General features: G+C 40.7%; 1 protein-coding gene across 4 annotated transcripts in view; it reads left to right on the top strand.

The window, feature by feature from the left end:
* DTNA (dystrobrevin alpha) overlaps nt 1-22,414 on the top strand; it is a gene marked incomplete at both ends in the record, with an annotated part of 97,853 nt that extends 75,439 nt beyond the window's left edge. For 2 of the 4 annotated variants that reach the window (XM_082306283.1, XM_082306281.1), the window contains 7 exons: nt 1,774-1,870; nt 3,358-3,378; nt 7,414-7,573; nt 10,391-10,480; nt 11,037-11,205; nt 11,952-12,084; nt 22,259-22,414. In XM_082306283.1, coding sequence (XP_082162409.1) covers nt 1,774-1,870; nt 3,358-3,378; nt 7,414-7,573; nt 10,391-10,480; nt 11,037-11,205; nt 11,952-12,084; nt 22,259-22,414 — 826 coding nt within the window. The remainder of the gene's footprint in view (nt 1-1,773; nt 1,871-3,357; nt 3,379-7,413; nt 7,574-10,390; nt 10,481-11,036; nt 11,206-11,951; nt 12,085-22,258) is intronic. The other 2 variants (XM_082306282.1, XM_082306284.1) reach the window with 2 other exon arrangements.
* Nucleotides 22,415-23,221: the final 807 nt, after the last annotated feature.

Here is a 23,221-nt window from a genome sequence, read left to right as displayed (position 1 = left end):
TGTACTGCTTTGCACACCTCCTGAAATGTTCACCATTTGAAAGCAAAAGATTGGCTTTTGATTTACTGTGGAATTTTGACACCGCCTCCAATTCCTAGACACTTAAGATGTCACAAGGCTGTTCTTATCATGTGTAAAACAGCAGGACTCAGAACAGCAGCATTGATTTACATCTGTTACCCCACAGATTTTGGGGGCTTGAAGCAATTAGGGCAGTAGGGCAATTTAGTTCATATACTATTAAGAAATGCTGGGATCTGTATATTGTGTTATGGGTACCTGTCCCACTATCTTTCACTAGCTGCTGTAGTGTTGCAGACTCAATGAAATGAGGTTCTGAGCACAGCATTCCTTCACATTACCAGTGCTGTCTTGGAGACAGGTTGGAAAGCTCCTTACTTCCAATAGCTTGCTCTGGAATACAGCGGGAGAAAAAAGTCAGAGGAGCGGTCTGTACGTTGCACGCTGCTTAGATCCTCTCTCCCTGTAGAATGCATCTAAAACCCAGCAGAGGTCTGTGCTAGGACCTGCCACTTCAAATTATATGGATAGGGTATCTTATTTTTGTTAACAGTTTCTTAAACTCAGTTGCCTTTGTACAGTTCATAGCATTTCCAGCCATTACATGCCTGGAAAAGAAAAGCCAGCACAGGCAATTTGTAGCAGAAAATAGATTAATCCTCCAGAAGAGTAAATGCAACCTGGCAGTGTTACTATATGATCCTATTATATAGGTGAGAGAGAGCACACATGAGCAATCCTGTAGAAATCAGTGTTGCTTGTATCAGTAACTGCTCACTTACAGAGAAGGCTCCAAATCAGGGTTTCATATTTCCCCAAATACAGGAAATGTACTTAGTCGTGTTAGCTCTGGTGCTTTTCCATTTAGGATTAAATTGTCGTATTTTGTAGGTAGTACAAAGCTAACAACATAGTGGTTTATGTTATTTGCAACACTGTAGTGTATAAAATGTACCTAATATGTATATTTTTCAACAGTAATGTTGTTAATTATGTCATAGCTTCTAGGAGGCAACAGTTTTGTGTTTATGTGGGAACCTCTCAGGCAGTTTAGTGATTGAACATGTGCAAGTGCTGAACCCCCGTCCTGTGCAGTGGAGCCGTGCAGAATCAAAGCTGTTCCCATTTATATGGGCACAAACTGGCTGTCACACTTGGAGTGGCTCAGTATTCGCACTGCCACAGGACCAGCACTGGACTCCGAGTCCTAAGAGCTGTTTTCAAGCAGTTATATCTCCACTATGTGATAGTCTTACTCTTGCTTTCAGAAAAAAAATAGAAACAAAAGCAGATAGCTGTGGTCTTCTGGATGAATTTCTGAACTCTCTTAGCTTCTCTCATATCTCGCTCTGTTCAGTGCCCCTGCTATAATTTCCTGTCCTTCAGGGCATGGCTTTAATTTCTTCTGACAGCTAGTGAGGTTATTGACTAGAGATATCCAGAGACAAAAACTGCCAGGCATTCCCACAAGGGAATATAACACAAATTTTTTTGAACCTCATTTGTTCTTTGGAGAAGGGTCTATGTCAGTGTCTGTCTTTTTCCTAATCACTGCATTCAGTCCTATGAATATTCTCAGTATGAGGGAACTCCCTAGGTTTCATGTAGCGCCATTTCTATGCACTATGCTGAATTCCTACAGTGTGTTTGCTTTCCTGCGGTCTATAGGCATATACCTCATAGTCGGGCTGGGGAAACAATGCAGTTAAAAGCTGTGGGGGTAAGCTCTGATCGCATCTGTTTGTTTCTCAGACAGCGGAAGGATGAGCTGGAACAGAGGATGTCTGCTCTCCAGGAAAGCCGGAGGGAGCTTATGGTTCAGTTAGAAAGCCTCATGAAACTGCTGAAGGTAAGGAGCTCCACCTGATACTACCAAGGAGAACGGGGAGAGTGAAGCAAGAGAGGAGAGGGAGGAGATACGACCACAGAACTCTGCAGAACTTGACTATTTCCACCCATAAAATTTGGCTTTGTTTCCTTCCCTTTCTATTTTTTGGCTTGGTCTTTGTATTCAGGGGTTTCAAATGATGCTCAGAGGATGTTGTTCCTGTAGTAACACTGCATCATCATTGTCACCTACTGCTAAGAGGATGGAACATTAGAGACAGGCTCTGAACTATTGAAGAATTAATACAATCCTTTAAATAATACTGCAGCACGATGCAATATAGTGCTGTTTTGCTCTTTTGTAGAAGGATTTGGCCACATCTCTGGATTTCAGGCTAGCCATCTCTGGATTGGCCATTCAACAATGTCCAAACACAAAATATTTTGTGCTCCAGTTTCAGGTGTTTTTAGAGGTTTCAGTTGAGGACATGGAATACAAAAAAAATAAGAAAAGAAACAAAGCGACATGTAAAATAAGTTAACTAATAACTGTGAGAAAAACAACTGAGCACTGTACACGATTACCTACTCCAGCTGACAGTACAGAATTGCTTTTGCTAGTCCTTTAACTTTGCCCATTCAGTTGCTAGTTCTGTCAGACATGCCATTTGACAACTGCATCTAACTGTCTGATCCTAGAGATGCTTTCCCAACAACACTTGGTCATTTTCAAAAATACAGAAATAAGCCCTTGTTAAACAGATGAAACATGCCACAACGAAAGATCTCAGTTAAAAATGGAGATATCAAAAAGCACGTGCATTTTTAAGACAGACTAGGGTAAGATGGAAAACGTGTCTTTATTTGCAGAGTCCAGCCCTGTTTCACCTGATGTGCCTCAGGACAGATGATGCCAGAAATTCGTATTGGGAGAAAGTGCTCTGAATAGCATAAGAGTCTGTTTTGTTGTTGGCCATGCCAGATAAAATGAGTGCATGGAAATTCAGTGCAACTTTGGTCAAATATGGCTCTGATAAAAGCAGAAAGAATTTCACTTGAAATCCATTTAGCAACACATATTTGCATCAAAGGATGAGTTTGATCCCTTATGTCATTTGCATCTCCTGAGGCACAGGCTTCTGCAGCCACGATGCAGGAATTGGTGGCGCCTGAGCAGCAGAGTCACTGAGTAGCCAGCAGACTTTTGGGAGCTGGGAGTAGACAGGATACTTTTTGCTCTGCCTATGAAGTGCTACAACACAGTCAGGGCTGCCTGCTGTCATAGCACTGCCTGGACAAAGAGAATGTGGGGTACGAAATGATAGTAGCTTTCCGCACGCTTTGCACTGTTCTGATATTTCAAAGTGTGCAGAGGTGGGACCATAACTTGGTCACATACCATCAACTATCTCGACTGTACCTTTAACCCTGTACTCCCAATTTGGCTTTGTTTTCTGTTCTTCACTTACATCCTGGCTAATCTCATGTGCTGATCCTCTTTTTCTTTAGGAAGAAGAATTGAAACAGGTAGTAAGTTACCTCCTTATTGGAGGCCTCACTAACTCCTAAATGTGATTGTGTTCCTGTGATTTATTTTACTTCCTTTGCTTGAAATGTGTGTGTGTTCTTTTGACTAAAATGAATATTTTGCAATTCTTTCACACGTTATTTTCAAGTATCTTGGAGCAGTTTTCACAATTAAACATCTTAGCCCTCTAGAAAGTGAGTCATGGCTACAAGGAGTCTTGATCTTTTTCTCACTCCTCTAAATAAGAATACATAAGATATGGAAACCACCACCCAAATGTAGTGAAACCAACCTAGAATTAAAGAACACTCCTACCACAGATAACATTTTGCAAATGTAATGAGAATTGTGGAACTTTAAGAAAAATATAACTGAGTTTAAATTAGACCAGGACAATGAGTTTGAAATCCCACTTTATCCAGAAAAAGTAAAGGCATTGTGTGCACATCTTCTAAAGTCAGCACTGATACTAACAGTCCCACGAGTCTTCAGGAAAATAATGTAGTTTCTAAATGGCTTCTGCAACCTAGATCAAAAAGGGCAAGTGTTTATATTACTAATGGTAAATTTTAGAAGATTTAATTGTTTTGGAGCTTTTTAGTATTGAAATGGATCTTGGAAAGATATTAGGCTAGAAAAAAAGCACTTTTCAGACAGTCTGATTTATGAGTCCAATAAAAATGTTTCATTTTAACAAAATACGCTTCCTCCTGCTTTCATCAGCAGAAGTACAGTCACAAGTCTGATGTGTTCTGTCTGTGGTAGAAAATGCAGAGTTTGTAGGTAATGCTCGCCTTCATAAAACTAATATTTTGGCTAATTTTTGTAAAGCATCAATCTGTTGCACCAAAAAAAAAACCTGACCAAACATTGCCTCTGTATAAGGGCTGTCTTTTTGATTCTGCATAACAGTATTAAAAGATCTTCCATTCACAAAAGAGAAGTTTCCAACATGACAAGAGTTTCCCTACCATATAAAATGTTCAATGGACAGTGTAAGTGAAAGCACATTTTCAGGCTATTATGAGATATGATTTTTTTCTTGCGAGAGTAATAGCCTCGCTGAATACCAGGTGATGACGCTAAGGAATTACTCTCACAGTTTCCATGAAATGATCCCCATTACACTATGCCATTTCGTGATCTGTTGAGAGAAACAGGATTAAATTAGTTTCTGGAGGAATTCAATTGGAATGAGCAGCCTGGCAACTCGTCTGATGCTTATGAACTTTCTATTTCTCTCCTGCCCTTCCTTGAGAAAGGATAATGAGTTCTTCACATCCGCGTGGTTTGATGCGGCTGTGAGACCCGCTCTCCCCATATGTCATCCCCGTTCAGTTCCGGCAGAGGGAGCAGTGGGCTAAAGCTCCTGTAAAGCCAGTTTTCATTTCAAGCATTTTATCCTAAGCCTGCGTGACAGTTGATAGTGGGAAATCTTTTCCTGTCTAGCAAGGGTTAACTTACAATCCATAGCAGGTTGACTAGGGATGTTGAATTAAATAAAGTACATGGAAGTTCTCCTAAAAGGCATGAGAACACTGATAGCTGCAGCCAAGGACAACATAAAAGCTGAAGCCGTCCACATAGCCGTGGTGGATGTGGTAGCTCCCTTTTCAGCATGCCTTACTCCTCAGCTGGTTGCGCCGCTGAGGTCTGGGAGCAATTCGGTGCTCCATTTCTCTGCCGAGACTACCAAGAAGTCACTAGTGATTATCGTAGCAGGTTTCAGGCCGTTGGCTCTAGCCTGTGAAAACCACATTTCTCCTGATAACCATTAAGCAGGAATCCAATCCTAATAGCACTCCATTCCCAGAAACTTGGGCTGAGGTGGATCTAGATGAGTAAAATGTAATGAAAGTGTTCACTTCTCTGAAATCAGGCATTCCCTAATACCCTCCTATTTCAACTTGCTGTTTATCAGTTCTGCCTGATACTGCCCAACTAGTATAAAGAGGGGAATTTTTTACTGGACAGGGGACTCCAAATGCTTCGTCTCCCTGTGCTGCCCAAACAGTTTGTTCCAACACTGAAAGCTACAGATAAGAGAGCACTGTTTATCATAAACACAGGATCTCAGTCATAGCTGCAAAGCAGACACAAGGGTAAGCACTGGTGTGCAGCAGCTTTTACATTTCTCTTGTGGGAAAATTCCAGTGAAGAAGTACTGGCAGGCGTCTGTTATTTTTAGTAAATAAAATGCCTATTCTGAAGTTCATTCCTTAAATGTGACTTGACTATAGGAAGCAAATTTTGTCCATTTTTTTCTCATCTTCTCTGAAAGTTTCCGCTGTTGTTGGTGTTCCGCAGAACCGAGAACAACAGGGAGCTGAGGAGAAAGGGCAAGTGAAAGACAGAGCTGGGAACCAGAAATTCTTTTGCAAATGACAGGAGATAGCTGTAGATCCCAGATCCCCCGCCTGGTGTGCTGGGGGTGCGACCTCCAAGGACCTTGGAGCATCTCCAGGTTGCTCTGTGCCCTGCCTCTGGGGGACTAGAGATCTGCATTTCTGCTGGAGCGGGTATGGATGATTCCAGAAACAGGAGAGCATCTGGCCTTTATATATTCATCTTCCCTTTCATCCATCATTTAAATGTTCTAAAACCGATCATTAAAGAAATTATAAGTATTAAATCCTCCGTTCTCTCATCAGTAATGTGCTTATTCCTCATAAACCTAATTTGCCCTTGATGTCTCTCTGGTGATAATGTCTCTTAGAAAGGGGTGATAGGAGAAAAGAACAAATAGCTTAGTATTCCGTTACATTATTTATGGTCCAGGGCAGGAATTTATAAAAATCTCAAGGGCAATGCTGCACTCCTCCTGCAATGGGCTGCTATTGTCTTTTTTAGAACATATTTGGCAAACCGTATCAGGGCTGCAGTGGCAGCCACTGCAGGAGTCAAAACAAATGCCATGGGAAGAGTTAAGAAATCCTGCTGAACTCTCAAAATGAAGCCAGGGTGAGGGAAACACCAGCCCTCAGGTTACTTTTCACTGTAAACAACCAGGCGCATGTGTTGCAGTTCCCCTTTAACAGCACTCAAGCCACCTCCATCCTTGGCACCTACCAAACACTGGTTTTCAGTCAAAAGCCGTCTGCACTTTGGTATGGGCTCCAGCATTTTTTTTCCTTACGTCAATACACGTTCCCAGGGGGTTTGAAACAGTCAAGGAAAAGGGCACCGTGTCTCCTGGTATCTCTCAGCCAGCTGCATTTGTAAAAATGACTATTTTGTAAAGTCTGCTTGAATTTCAGCTAAGTGATACTAACCGTGAGGTGCTAACAGCATGACATTTTATATGACTGGTGTTAAAACATTTTCACTTCCAGCAGCTGAACCCATGGCAGGAATTTATATTGCCCTATCCCCACAGTGTTTTGGGGAGTGCCTGAGTATATCCTGTAGAGTGAACAATTTAATAGCGTATGATTTAATAGCGGCTTAAAATAGTTCTCTAGCTCTGAATAAAAAGCATAAAGCTCTATTATTTATTGCGAGTGTCAGACTTATGTGACTGAGAGGTTGCATGTACCATGAACTTCTCCTGCAGGGAGGCGGAGGGCAGGGCTGTGATCAGCTCTCACGGCAGCGCTCTGATGAAAGGGGCCGTTTCAGTCCCTTGCCCAGGCTGAAAGCCACGTCGGTGCCAGCATCTTTCCCCTTCTCCCAGCCTGAATGGGTTATGTTTTATCAAACATGCATGCGAACTGGGTGGGTGAGAGTGGGAAGAGAGCAGAGAGAAGGTCTATACTTTGGTGCTTATTAACTTGGGTTTTTTTTAATTTAGCTGCCTGACATTTTCCCATGCTTAAAGGAAGTCAGATCTTGACTCATATTTTCCTACTTTATATTTTTCTACACGGAAGCCTTGCTGTCTGCTAACAACTGACTTCAGTACATTTCTTTTAGCAAAGTTAACGTTACCCAACTCATCTACAAACAGCATGATGCCTTTAAGCCGAGGGATGGGTGACAAGGACAGGAGGCGAGGGCTCTTGCGAAGACCCGTTTAACCCCTTGTGACTGTTTTGCAGACCCAAGGGGCAGGCTCCCCGCGTTCCTCTCCCAGCCACACTATCAGTCGACCGATTCCAATGCCCATCAGGTCTGCCTCTGCTTGCTCCACCCCAACCCACGCACCTCAGGACTCTCTGACCGGGGTGGGAGGAGATGTGCAGGAAGCCTTCGCACAAAGTAAGTCTTATTACTAGCTTGTCTGAGGTACTCAAGAGACTCTTTGAAGAATCATTATTTCTGTGGTTAATGACTAAATGAACTTGACCTTCTGAGTTGCATGCAATGAAACAAAAAACAAAATCTGCAACAACTGTGGTTTTGTTTGTGTTTTGATTGAAAATCAACTTTTTCAGCCATCAGACTTTGTTGTCAAAGCGAGCAGGCAAGCAGAAACTGGACAATGAGGCCAATTAATGGATTTTGTGGTAAGAGGGAGTTTTAATGCAAGATGGTCAGACCAGTTATCAGTGCTCTGTTAACCAGAAGAAGAAGAATTGCTGTTGACCTCAGCAAGGCGTTGTCAGTGTGTTTGGTTTTAAATAAAGACTTTGCTAGGAATAGATGATACAATCATAGAATTAGTTCAGGTGGAAACATCTCTTGTAAGTCACCATGTCCTCCTGCTCCAAGAAAGAGGGCTTCAGAGTGAGATCAGACTGTCCAGGACCTTAACCAGTTGAGTTCTGGATGGCTCCTGGTACGCATTTTCCACAGCCTCTGTTCCAGTGTTTGACCATGCTTACAGTGTAAATTTTTGTCCTTGTATCTGGTTGGAACATTCCTTGATGCAACTTGTAACTGTTGTCCCTTTTGCTTGGGTCCAGCTAGACTAGACAGGAATTGAGTCTGGAAGTCTAGGTGAACCCTTCCTTTGTGTTTCCAGAAAACTGCCGTAGTCTGCACCGTGTTTCTCACTCGTTTTTCCACTTTTTTCAAGTAACAATACATTTCAAACTGTTTTGAATTTCTGAGGCCACAAATTAAATTATTATGTTGAATACTAAAGAAAGTAAATAGTGTATGTGATCTAAATGAAGAAATATTTCTTCTTTTTCTAATCAGCTCTCTCCTAAAATATTTTCATCACTGCAATTCTTTTATTTGAATAATTTTTCTCCCTGTTTCCCTAGTACAAATCAAATATAAGTGGAGCTCTGGAGTCCCTCTGCTACAGTGGAAGCGCGTTTGTTCCCAGGAGCCCAGTTCAGCCCTGTCATGCACCCTTCCCCTTGATTTTCATGGGAATTGTGTCTGTGCGTGCATCTTAAGACAAGGTTGAATCTATAATGCAATCAAGAACTTTCTACTAAAGTGCTAGTCAATTCATGTATTGGACATAGGCATAATTCCTAGTCCCAACATAACAGGTTGCTGGATATCTCGTTTTCTGTGGCAAAAGAAATAGGCAAGATATATTTTTCTTCTTTCTGGTGTGAAAAAAATCAAGACAGGCAAAAATATGGACCACTAACCCCTATGCTGTTGCAGGACAGTTTCTTCCAGAGCTAAGAGTAAGAGAAATAATGTAGTGGCCACAATAAAATATCCATAAATAATACTAAGGCTGCCTCAGGCAAATGCTTTTTAAGTATATAAATGTGTTCTGTTCAAGATAAAAAGCAATATAAAAAGGTAAGCGATCACATTTTAAAACTGCTGCATTTGATAAATATCTAGCTTTATGTCATTATTTACTATATTCTCTAGATGGGAAGGTCAAACCCAAAGAACTTGAAGCCAGCCATTCTGTCACATCTTGACATATGACTTTGGGGGCAGGAGGGTGGGCTGAGATTTTACGGCTCCATTCTGTGCTGCACCAACAGAGATCTGCCTATATATACACATCATGCAGACAAGCCATGGTTAAAGCAAGGTTTCTCTTTTTTTTTTTTTTTTTTCCTCTTTCATAGTGTTTGCAATAGTTCAGAGATACACAATTGAGAAGACTTTAGAGAGGGAGTGGCTGTCTGAGTGTTTGTGTGTATGTAAGGAAGAGAGAGATTAACTACTTTAATTTACATTCCAGTAACCATTTGCTAATGGATATATTTAAAAAAACTCTTTAGGATTTGGGGAACTTTTTTAAATGAATTGTTTTACATTCAGCCAGTTTTAAAGAATCTACAGCAGTCAAATCCTGCCAATTCCTGTGAATAATCCAGTCTGGAAGATTAGAGATTCTGTGGGATATATCGATTATTCAGCTACAATAGGAGCTATGTTTGGGATTTGGGGGAGTTAAGCACGCATTACCCCCAGCCCGCTCCTAGGGAAGGAGTATTTCATGCAGCTCACAAGAATCTTTCATGATTGATGGGTAAGGGAATATTGCCAGGTTCAGCAGGGAAGCGCTTCTAGATCCATTATTAGAAAGAGTTTAAAAGCAGCCTGGGGCTGTTTAGAGAGGCAATAGTGCTTCCTTTATTAGGAAAAAAAAAAGAGAGAGAAAGTAAATTATGGAATATACAAGAAAGTCCTTGAGCTACAGGAGAGGCTGAGAGGGAGCTAAGAAGAAAAATCCCTATCAGTCTTGATGAGGTCAAGTATGTTTCTTCAACATTTGCCATAATTATCTGGCAAATACCTGGCAATAATGGTGTCATTAAACAGAGCTGTGGGAACTTAGAGAAAACACTTCATTTCTTCCCTCCTCCCCCACAGACATTGTAAATGAGTTCATGCTGGATTTAATCTTTCAGGCCTGGTCTGCTGGTGTCACCACACAAATGCAAGCTTGATGGCAATGAATAACCTCCACATATCTGGTATTGTGATTAAATGAAGCATGAGGATAGGCTTCTGCTCTTGCATACAGCATAAGTAAATGAGGCCATTCTGCAAAGAACTCTTCTGCACGCGTCCCTCGTAAGGACTTTGATACCCTGAGTTATCACAATGGCAGTTTTCAACAGGGTTAAACCTGCTTTCAAAAGGAAAACACATGTCTTGTGAAGAGTAGTAACGCTGTGCTTTGTCTGTCTCTTATTTCAGGTGCAAGACGAAATTTAAGAAATGATTTGCTGGTGGCAGCAGATTCAATCACCAACACCATGTCTTCTTTGGTAAAAGAACTAAATTCTGGTGAGTGAGGCTAATGAGGGCAGATAGTCACCACATTGACATTTCACATATATTTGAAAAAATGGAGGGTAGGAAAATATAAACCAACAAAAAGGCAGTATAATGTATCTTCAAAGCTTTTTATGCTTTTAGCAAAAAAATCCCTAAATAACAGCTTCAGGAATACAGCAGTCCTGAAAGCCGTGGACGTAGAGGTGCAGCTGGATACAGTGAAAACTTTGGGAAGTTTGTTTGTGATTCCATGTGGAGAGGGATTTCACTCTTAGAAATTTCATTCAGTATAGAACATACAGACCTGTTGTAAAATGCAGTCGTAGTGTTCTCATTAAAATATCCTACCTAATAACCGAGATAGGCAAACGCTTCACTATTCTGTCCCACCACAAGAAGAAAACTATTATTAGCTCTGCAGGTATATGTAGGATAATGTACTGTTATTTGCTATGAGGAGGTGGCAGTCTAAGCTGGGAAGGCAGAGAAAGGCTTAGAGAAATAGGCAAGTATACTTACTCTTGTGAAAGTTAAATGGAACCATGTGTCGCCTTTTGCTTCACAGAAGTGGGCAGTGAGACAGAAAGCAATGTGGATTCCGAATTTGGACGGACTCATTTTGATGACCTTGTTCCGTCCCCAACGTCTGAGAAGGCTTTCCTCGCCCAGATCCATGCGCGGAAGCCAGGGTACATCCACAGCGCTGCTGCCACCGGCTCCATCCGCAGTGACATGTGGGTACCTGTTTGATTCGCCTTCTTCATCTCATTCTTCTTCTGTTGAAAACAATATGCAGCATGTAATATTTTTTCTCCCTCTCAACTATATGATTACCAAAAAACGTGCCTAAATCCAAATGAGGACAGCTTCATGGTTAGATAGTAGTGAGCTCTGTAAACAATAAAGGCCAAAACTTAGGATGCCCTCAGGAGTGAGCTGTCTCATATCCAGTCTGGTACAGTCGGGCAGCATGGAGCCTGTGGGACAGCTGTGTTCCCTCCTATGCCCTGCAGTCCTGTTCCCTGCTTATGTAGACTGAGGGGCCTGTTGGAGCCCACTGGGAGAAGAGAACTTTTTAAATGGAAGAGACAGAATGCTTTTTATTGACCAACTCAATTGATCAACAAACTGATATATTTTTAGAACCTGAATCTTCCTATCCAAGGCAATAGGCATCTTCCAGTTATTTTTTGTTCAACCTCTGTATCAAGTTACTGAGAACTTTTGTTACTCGTTTCTATAGGGCTGTACGCCCAAAATGCCTTCAGCAGAATATGCCCTTTGGTCTACTTCATCAATACCAGACCACTGGAGAGGGGAAATAGCAGAAGTGTTTTCCACTGCCAGAAAAATATTAACCAATGGAGCATGTGGTTGGACTAAAAGTATCCGCTCTCCTCATAGCTTACAATAAGGGGAAGTTTTATTGACTCTGAATGTCATTCATCTCAAGAGGCTATTTATTAATAATTGTCTTTAGGGTTACAGAAGATGGAGACCCGTATGTCAGAGCAGATGATGAAAATTATGAGAATGACTCTGTCCGCCAGCTGGAGAACGAACTGAAAATGGAGGAGTACCTGAAGCAGAAGCTGCAGGATGAGGCATACCAGGTGGGAGAAGGACACCAGCTGCCCATACGTCTCCATAAGGGAGGAACAATAATGCGCCATTGCTGCCCAGTGCCCTTCTTAACCTGTCCTGGGCCCTGGGGTGCAATCTCTTCTCAGTTACTAGAGCAGCCACATTCCAAAAACTGCTCTTGTTCTCTTCCACAGACACGCATGCATCTAGCCTTTGTGCATATCCAGGAAGACCACACTGCCTGCGGCACACAACAGTAGTCCTTAAGCTTACCAGGGCGTCAGGTGGGACAGAATTGCTTCTGAGCTTGTTCTCCAGTGCCTACCAAGTCACTTAGACCTCATTCCCCTGTACCATAGAGGCTGGCTGGTGATGTCAAGCTGAGTTCTTGCAACATTTAGATTATTTTTTTTTCTCCAGTAGCAAAAGACATTCATAATGGTTTTTCCAGTGTGAACGGAAGCTCAAGCGTAGTCTGTGTGTTATTGTCATTGTCAGAATCTGGAAGGAGAGGAAAGGGTCTGAAATGAATTGTATCCCAGAGGACCAAGTATTCAACAAGCATCTAGTATAGAGAAGCCTGGGGATTTGTCATTAAACACCCCCTGAGGAATTTTTCAAAGGGCATTTGTTTAAGAGTCTGAGTAAAACAAATTTGCCAGGGGGAGCTGAAATTCTGCAGATACCCTGTCCTGTCTGCATAGTGGTCTCCACTTCTGCCTGGTGTAATGGACTTTCACCAGTTTTTAAGTTATGCCGACTTGGATCATCCTAATATAAAATTCATTACTTCTTATGATGTTGGTAGTAATGTCAGTAGGAGGCCACACCCAGTTCAGTTATTTGGGAGTGGAGCTGAAGCAAGCAAAAGTAACTATTTTCCCACATGGTGATCAATTAAAATTTGGAACTCACCACTACAGAATATAACAGAGACCAAAAGTATAAATGGTCTAAAAAAAAGGATTAATCAGGTACTGAGAGATCAAGTGTATGGAAATGAGGTTCAAAAGCACCTTCTGGGCAGGAATTCTTTAAAATGCTGATTGCTGGGAGCTAACAAAATCTAGCCTTTTTTTCTGGTAGTTTTTCTCTAGTGTCCACTGCTAGTCACTTTGGAGACAAGAATCTGGGACTGATAGGCTCGTGATCTAATGAAGAATGACTGCTCTTTTGGCCTTCTTTTCTGTAAAGCTGCTAGGATAAGTTAGTCTTGTAAAAGTTCATTGACTCTCATCAAAATTGCGGGTAGTTTTGAGGTTGATGTGAGTGTCTTTTTTTCTTTTGTTGTTTACCTAGGTCTGCTACATGCCCATGGTCAAAAGTCATTTCATTGCAAAGGTCTTTAAGGACATGACAACAGGAGCAGAATTGTTATAGACTACCTACTAAGGCAACAGTGGGTGACGTGGGGTTTTTTGTCACAATTTTTTATTCAAGATAGGAAATGGCAAAAATGACAGCCTTTAAAATTCTGAACAGGATGAGGAGCTACTGCTGATGTAATGGAAAGTAATTGTCAGTTATAAAGAAGGAATACCTCAATGGTGACAGCTGTCACGCATCAAATAATAAATGTTATTATTGCTGGTAAAAATTCCATTTTCTCCAGAAAGAAGGATAGACCAATTTGACTGTACTTTGATTACAGTATGGAAGTACAATATATGTGGCAACAGTGCTACATGAGTTTCACAGGTTACAACAGGATTTCGTACATGCACAAAATCGAGTATGCATGTGCACTGCAAAATAAGGGCATTCATTGTGCAGTAGGAGTTATACATGTTGTTCAATAGAACGGGGTGTTACTCTTGCTTCAGTCAAAACAGAGCTTTTCTACTGTCTTCCAACAACAGTCCCAGAAGAAGGGGAGGAAATCTTCTCCCTATCAATGTCAGAATAAAACTCCTTTTGAATTTAGGTCAGCCAGGACTACACCCAGGTGAACTTTGTTCCCCATTGTTTTATGCAATTTGTTTCCACTGGGGGGAAAAAAAAACAAAAAGAAAAAGGCTTTTTTCTTTCAAAAATGTATTCGCTGAGGGAGCAGAAAGTCTTCATTCTAGACAAGTTCTGTTTAATAGCATTTTTCCAAAAGAAATTTCATTATGTGCTTTACTATCTGTGAGATTGTCAGCTCCTATCAGGCAATGATTTGACAGTAGTGACTTCTAAGTAGAAACTATTTTTAGTTGATAACCACGGACCCAAAGCATGCAATGTGTGATAAGTCCTTCTCAGTATGGCTGATGCCCTTTCAGTTAGGGAACGCGCTTAAAGCAAGCAAGAATAGCGATTAAGTTAGTAGGGACCACTAGGATGATTAGGAGATGGTTGGATAGTGTTATGTATTGGTCCTGAGGCATGTGCTTTGGCTCATTCTCTGCACTTTGCAGTTAATTTGTGATATTTTGCTATTCTATTCCTTTTTCTACTAGTATCACTGAGTAGCCTCTAAAGATAAAGACACAACTTTCCTTCTACTTGCCAAAACAAAGGAAAATTGGGAAATTTCTGTTTAGGGTATCCTATTGAACAGCGGCCAGGTCAACTATTCTCATTTTGCATCCAACCATTGGAATTTATTACAGGCTATTTTACTCTTTGTACTCACATGTACACTGCATTCATCTGGATAGCCAAAAAAAGCTGGTGGCTGTAGCTATCGTAATGCAATTGTCAGCTGAAAAAATCTGCGAGGAGGAACTCCTACTAAGGTTACAGAATGGTAACCTCAGTAACAATATGGTAACCATTTTTATGTTATTAAATGTCTCACTTTGTGTAAAAGCAGCACATTTAGAAAAATGTGTAGATGTTGTGTAGCATGGAAGATGGTTGGTCAAAACCCACTCTTGTTATTTCATGTCACCTTGTCTCCAAGCAAGATTTTCAAGCTAAACTCTAAATTAGTATTAAACTACGAGCAGAAAACCCAAGATACACAAGGAAATATGGGACAGGGAACCTCAAAGGAGGCTTCTTTCTCTCTCTTTTTTTGAAGCATGTTGTAAATAACAAGTATCTGTACCAGAAAAAAGCACATTTAGTGCACAAGTGTAAATGCTAACAGTGCTTATCCTCCCACATCTGCTACCAGTTGTTTTCTTGTTACAGTCTTTTGCTAGATGTGTTGTGTAAGACACTTTTCATTGGGTTTATTTTCTGGGTCCATAATTGCTCCCTTTATTTCTAGGCTTGTGCATGGCTTTCTTCAGAATAATACACTGCCTGGCTGCTCACTGGCTTAATTTGTCATCTTCTTGTTTTCTATCCTTTGTTATCTACAGGTCAGTTTGCAAAGTTGAGTGCAATATCCTTCTCTCTCTCCTCTCAAGTAAGTACCATTATAATTTAGAAGAATGTTTGGAGTGAATCCTCATAATGTGTATTTCGGTTGCAATGCACCTTGTGCTGCCTGAGTGTATGTGAAGATGCCGTTTCTTTCTTCTTTTAACCCGTGTTAGGATGCCTAGGGATGTCTCTAAATAATTTCTAATAATCTGTTTGAAATATGGTCCTAGTCCTGAGGATTTCTGTTAAGCCACCACATCTTCTTCCTGTGTTGACCGTAAGAGTGAGAACGGGGGCTTTTCATCCCTGGGGATGATGACAAATATATTAGCCAGTACAGAGAAACCTTATCCAGAAGATAAGGAATCAGATTACATTTCAGGAGACCTGAGTTGAATTCCTTACAATGCTTTAGTCTTCCTAGGAGAAGTGAAATAAATCATCTCTGGTGAGACCAGAACATCTACTCTAGTGTGTGAAACAGGAGTTAGGCAAATGTTAAAGAAAGCAATCCACCAGCTGCTTAACCATAGAGGTGTCCTCAGATGTGTTGTGGAAATTTAAAATGCTCCAATTCAAAGCGCAAGGTACTCAGCTAGTAGCTACAGTCTGGCAATTCAGAGATAAGGCAAGAAGGTCTATAAATTCCCTGCTGGCCCATATGCAGGTCACGTTCCTTACACGTGCCAACCTGACAGTTGCAGGGCTGAGTCTAATGCCAAGTTCAGCAATTGTGTTTTTCTTCAGGAACACAGACAATGGCTATTTTTATGAAGTAGCCTGTTACTGTGAACATTTGCCCAGGAAATGGGAGACCACACGTTTCCTTCTTGCCTCATCTGAAGCTGCAGTCTCTGCATTTCTGACTTCCTAGGAGAGTGCCGTGCCCTGCTGTGAAGATGGCAGTGAGACGATGCTGTCCACCCTACCGTGACACTGAACCCCGTGGGGTAACAGGGACAGAAAAGGGGGAGAAATCAAAACAGGGGTCTGACTCTGGTCTGCAAACTGAGTCTCTTCCTCAAAGCCAGAACTAAAGGCAACCAAAGGTCAACTATCAAGTAGGCACTGCAGTTGGGAGCAGGGTCATGTTCAGATTAGCAAAACCAGTGAACTAGCCTGTGCCAACTTTAGCAGGAATTCATGTTGCTAGATTTTGTATGCCATGTTTTATGCTAGACCTCCTTATTTATATGGCAATTTTCATGGCAAAATTTGACCCTGATTCAAGGGGTTTGCAACTTCTGATGACAGTAGAATTTGGATGTTAAAGTGTGGACCTTGTGAAAGCAGCTGCCAGTCTTCAGTGTTAAAAGCTGTTAGGTATTTCTGAAGCATCTGCCTCAGTGTCTCTAGCAGCTAAAGCAGAATAAATGGATATGAAAAACAAATAAACAGCAATACCCAGAGTACTATAAACACCAAATAACTGCTCATAAAAATTCTCCTAACATTGCCCCTCAGGTTACATTCATTTTCTCAGTAGCCTTGTTAAAAACATGAGCTGTGTAGAGTTTCCTAAACATTGACAGCCAGAAAAATAAGTTTTCTTCTTCTGTTTTGTTGCAGTTGTCAGTTATAGATCAGGTCACTTGAAAAGGAAAATAGATCTTTCAACAACAATGTATGTGTCTATAACTATGTGTATAGTGGAAATGTTATATATAACTGAATTTAATTACAGTTACGAATAACTATGACTTTAAAGGGTAGTAGCATTCAGACAAACCATTTGCATTAAGTGGGAAAAAAGTCCTTTTCATTAGAATTATAAACCCCAGGCAATCCCATTTCAGGTTTCTGCTTTTGTTAGGAAGAGTGTTAACAGTGATATGGGGAAACGCATACTGCCATACCACCTAGCTTTCTTGAAAAGATGTATCCTGTCTCAAATTAGCAGAGATCTGAGAGGGAGTTACTATCTCATCTCCTGGATGCTTTTGAAACCTTTTGAAACCCTGTCAAAAAGAAATTTTTTAAAACACTCTGCTCTGGTTAATTCCATAGTGAGGCTCTTTTTAGCTCCCAGGGGAGCACTTCAGCCAGTACCAAAGACTGAAACCTTTCCCCCAGTTGTAAAAGCCTGGCCCTATAGAAATTAGCAACAAAAATCAGTGAACTTGGCTCTTCACCTATATCCACAAAAACAAACTCTGTATTATGGTACATTGTGATAAATACATCTGCGCATGATAAGCATGGCTTAGTCTTCTCAAGATTCACTCTTTTGTGAGTATGAAAGATTGAAGTATATGTTGTGCGTTTTATTTGTTACTAATATTTCATAGCCTTGGAAAATTAAATCCAAAATTGTTCATACCGGTTGCAATGTCTAAAGTGCTTTTTCTGTTTACGTTGGGTTCTTGCTTGAAGCTTAGCAATCGCATCAAGACTTTTGCTTTACAGTGATGTTATTGAATCAATGATGATACAAATACAGTCAGTATTATATTGCCTAGGTGGCCATATGAGGTAGAAGGCCAACAGACTTTCTTATCTTGCAACAGTATTACCTTTGTGCTTATTTAAAAAAAGGTGGGAAAAATAGCATAAGTTTATTATAGCTTCTTTTGAGTGCCATTGCCACTAATGGCCAACCACAGAGGTTTGTTCATTTCCTCATTCATCAGTTGTGGACAAATGGTGTTGATGTCATTTGATTAAGGCTTTTTGCATTCTATTTGCATATGCCTTTTTAAAAGTGCTATGTACAATTCTCTAGAATTGATTTTGAAATAGCATCTAGTATCACAAATTCCCAAGAGACCGAGTGGTTCCAGTAATATATAAAACATAACTTAATCACGTTTTCAGTTTACTTTTTATATTAAACGTACTTTAATAGCACTTGTATTTTTAATAGAGTAACGGAGTGAATTTGACCTTATTTTCAGCAGGCTCTAGGCAAATCTTGAAATTAGGTGAATGTGCACCTTGGATGTTATTTTGCCTTTATCCCCCGATAGCAGTTGCTTTTTTTGCCAAGGGTGGCCAATGGGAGCAGAAAGCCTCCATCTCTGAAAGTGGTTAAAAAGTTGACATTTTCAATGAAGAGCTGTCGACTTCTGCAGTGGCCGTTCCCACGGGACCTACAATTTCCTAGATTTTCTAAAGCAATGCTTTCTTAGTGCTGGCATAGCAACATTTTAGTTGGTCATGTCTAATTCATTTATGTGCATTAGTATAACAGAAAAGGAGGTGTGAAAAGCTAATAAAAATCAGACCTAAACCATCCACTTGAGAGGGAGTACAGGGAGGAGTCTTTATTAGAGGTTTCTCGATTTTTTAACTATGATCACATTTTATCTGTGTTGACAAAAACATGCAATAATTTAAGTTGAACACTCAGTTCCGTTCCCACTCCAAACCCTTTCACTTGCTTTAAACCTTATCACACAAATTGTGGGCTCTGGGGCTTTGGGTGGCCAGGAGTGACATTTTCCATTGCAAAAGTGACTAAAAGACGGGTAGACGTGGTGCTCGAGGACATGGTTTAGTGGTGGACTTGGCAGTGCTAGGTTAATGGTTGGACTCGATGATCTTAAGGGTCTTTTCCAACCTTAACGATTCTATGATTCTATGAATGGTTTGTATTGAAGCAGGTGGAAATTTTTCCAACACAAAAACCCCAAATCTCTTCAACTGTTTTATATGAATGCATTGTCAAATTATTATTTCTCCAACTTGGCTGTTTTTCCAGGACAGAAGTCTCATGGAGTAACACGTTCATGTTTTTCTCATCTTTTCCCTTTTTCTCCAAACTCTGTTTTCATGTTTACGAGCAGAGATTAGAAATATTGCCAAACGTCAGCTGATAAAACCCGTGGGCCAAGGGAGATGGTGTGATCAGTCCAGTCCGCCCAGTGTGCCGCTGTGAGAAGGGCTGTTGGTTAAGCCGAAGGGCACAGACGATTCGTTTAAGTGCTGTGAAGACACAACTGCCCTGCATCTCTGTTTTTTTCTGGGAAGGAAATAAGATTTTAGAGCTAGTGTGCATTTCACTGGCCATTGACATTTTCAGCCCTTTGCAACGTGGACCTGGCTGTTTACTGTTTGGGAAAGATGGGACGCCGGATCCGTAGCCTGGGGCCCAAGTCAAGTTACTGGCCCACCGTTAATGGATGTGTGGGTTTCAGATTTGCTGTGCCCACTGCCTGAGGTCACATTTCCCAGTGGTGCCTTGGCCTCTCTTCGGCTGTAGGGCCCCAAACACTGCTAGTCAGAGTTGACTGGCTGCATCTAAAGCTCATGCACCGTAGTTCATTCCTCGCACAGGCTTCATGCCAGGAGCTCAGGAGATCACAGAGGTGTAGGTGCATTAGTTGGTTGGTCCCTCAGGAGGTCGTCTGGTCTAGTCTCCCATCTGACACAGGTCTAGCTCCAACACGAGACCATGTCAGCCTTGGCTTTGTCTTGGAAAGACTTTAAAACCTCCACGGATGGAAATTTAACCACCTCTCTGGGCACCTCCCTCCGGTGCTGTGCCACCCTCCTCATGGTTTTATTTTTCCCTAATGTCCAACCTGAACCTCCCAAAATGCAATTTGTCCTTTTTTGTGTGCTTCAGCACTGCCAAGAAGATTGTGGCTTTGTTATCCTCGTAACTGCCCCCAAATAGCTGCTAACTGGTCCTCCCAAGTCAGCGATGCAGCGGTGAAGAAGCAGGGTACAGGCACTAGGTGAATTGCTCACATCCATAAGTCATACTCTACTAGCACAACCAAATGATTTTGTGTCTCTTGTTGGTTTTCTCTGAACAAATGCATAAAAAACAACATTCTGTGAACCGTTCCATTTGAGAATTACAGCAGACTGACAGCACAGTCATTTTAAAAAATGTCTGCTACATGCACTCAGCTATATTTTGGTTTTCCTCTTTATTTTTCTCCTTAAGTCCTCCTCTTCTTCGCATTTAGGCATAAAAAAGCTGTAAAAACTGTGACCGAGTTAACTGGGAAGAAACAGCTTTAGTTTTGTGAATGTAATTCTAAAATTACACAAGTGATAGGGATGGTTTTTGAAAATCGCTGAATGATAAGGTAACAGAAAAGAACCCATGGATTAAGTTATAAAAAAGGTCATGTAACAGTTTTATAACATGACAAATCACATGAGTCTTATCTTGGAATTAATTCTGGCATTTCCAAAATGCTGCAATGAATTTAGAGCTCTGAGGTTTGTTAGTACTCATTATTTCTTGTATGAAAATCTCTCTATCCCAATGCTGGCTGTGGAACAGAAAGAAGCCTTGAGAGAATTTAGAATAACCTCTCCGCACTCCACCAAAGAGAAGTAATTTATCCAGAAAATTCAAAGCAAACCCAAATACTTAGCAGTACCATCAATGCATCTTAATGCATTCAGTGTTTCACAAGCCGCTCTTCTTTTGCTCTCGTGGTTTATAGTAATACCATCACGAAATAGGAGATGTACCTATATTTACATAACCCTGAAATCGGTTCAATAAAAGTCAGTCTCAGGCAGCTGAGAACTGACCTCTTTCATGCCTTTCATTTGCATTTCTTGGCTGAATTGTGAAGAGCAAAATGTCGCTTTACTATGATTTCCAAATTAGTTTGCAGACTTCAGCGGTGCAGATGCATGTCTGATTTTTTAAAAATACTCGTGTAAAATGTACCTCAGAAATTTTTTGTGAACCTCTCATTAGACTTGCAGTGCAGGTTTCCTTTCCGTTTATCAACAAAATGTTAATGCTAGGTCTTTTGTAACTGCCTGACACAAGGAGATACTAAATTAAGACCATCGTACCATTTGGCATGCTTAGATATTAAGGAATTGGATGGAAACGTTTGTGCTTGAATAATTAATACAATCAAATGGTGTCAGGAAGGAGAAGCAGCAAGCGAAACTACCTGACCTTTCTTCATTCATCAGTTTTAATTTAACTCTTTTTTGCTGAAGTAATTTGCATTTCATGTCTCCTCTTGTAGACCAGCCTTATGCCTGAAATGAGTAGAAAAGAATTCATGTCAGTAGGGTTTGGTCTTTTATGCTGTTATTATCAGATCTCATGTAATGCAAATTGGTTTTCTGGCTGAGGTAGTTCAAGAGAAGAAGGATGAGTTCCTTAACTTTGAAAGAGTCAAGTGTGTAAACAGTGCCTTTACAATAAATATGCCAGAAGTTTGTAATATTACCTGACCGTAGATCCTGACACAGTTCTGAGAAAGAGCAGCAGTCGTCTGTCATGCATTTTCCATTACGAGCTACAACTTTGATGCCTCCGATAGAGGAATTTAAGATACTTAATTGGTGCTTCAGGATATGGAGGAGCACCAAGGAGAAATTGGTGCACCAGCAGATTAGACTGTTTACGAACTGTAGCACCCAGAATCATCCTTTTAGGTAACTGCATTTCTTTTTAGACATAGGGAAATATACTTGAGCATGTAAATGAAGGGTGAGATGTTTACACATGAGGGGGGGCTCCTGATGGTGAGTGACTCTTCACTGGGTGACTGAACACTGTGCACAAGGGGAATAATCCATGGTTTTGCTACCAATAATCTATTTATAGAGCAACCTGGAAGGGTAAAACGGAAGGGAAAATGGGAACATCTGCAAATCTGTGTTGTGCAGACCCTCTTACCCCAGGGTCCCACAGCAGAGCAGGCAACAGCCTTCTCACCCGTGGTAAGAAGACCTTTCCAACTTCCCAAGTGCCCTGTAAGTTTCTGTTTACAGCTCAGATACCTATGGCTCACCTAGGTAGAATGGCTTCTTCACTTTTTTAACTTTTCCAGGGATAACCACGGGAATTGGCCAGCTCCTCCTTTCTTCTCTCAATAAAGCAGCAGGCAGAGGCTTTACTCGCTCTGCCTGTGTGGGTGCAGCATCTTAAACCAGCACTCCTTTTAAAAACCTTCCCTAAATTTTTCTCAACAGGCCAGCTGCAGTCAGACGGACAATGAAAGCTATGTAAGAACTGATGATGAGGAGAGCTGCTTTCGGACAGACGATGAAGAAAACTCAGCTGCAAACTTGACAGAAGAGTGGAACCAAGAGGTGCAGCGTCTCTTGACAAAAAAATCACATAACTAAGTTCTGAGGACTGTAGCACAGTACTTTTGTTCTAAGAGTTGTAGTTTGTAGATGTGTGTTTTTGACAACAAGACTTTTGTTTAAAGCTAACTTATATTAGCTACATCTTCTGTAACATGGCTCATTACCGGTGAAGAAAACAGACTGACATACATACTGCTGTTACAAAGGATGGCGGTATTAATAACTCACGTAAACCCTTTGCACATGATATTGAACCTGTTCAGTTTACAATGACAGTACTGTTTATAGATAGAAATTTGATTTCTGAATACTTTGAGATTTTAGTAGATCGGTTTACTATACACTGTACATTTTTTCCATGGAAGAAATAAAAAGCTACAATTATGCATTTAACACTGAATGACTATACTCCTGAGTGTATATATCTAGTAGCCCAAAAAACAAAGTACCAGACTATATTTGCAATTTGTTTGCAAGTCTTTAAACTAAGACTTCTACAAAATGTACTAAAATAATAATAATATAATTAATAATAATAATAAAAAACCTCTCTAATTTAGGGCTAATGTGTAACTTAGGAATGTTTCTTTCAAAATAATCTAACAAATCAGCCATAGAAGTTAGTGTAAATATTTTTTTTCCAAATAGATATCATATACAAAAGGTGACATTCAAATGATATAGAATCTAGTTTTTAAATCAGCACAGATCTTCTTAAAACTGTGAACTATGTTTTGAAATACTCGTTGCTAAAGCTGTTTATAAACCACAGGTGCCATAAGATCCCTGAACTGACTGATGTTATGTATAATCCTCCATGGTATTGTTTCATTGATGTTTTAG

Source organism: Platalea leucorodia (genome assembly GCF_965183815.1).
Source record: "Platalea leucorodia genome assembly, chromosome: 1".
NCBI classification, from domain to species: Eukaryota; Metazoa; Chordata; class Aves; order Pelecaniformes; family Threskiornithidae; genus Platalea; species Platalea leucorodia.
This window is presented reverse-complemented; position numbering and strand designations above follow the sequence as displayed.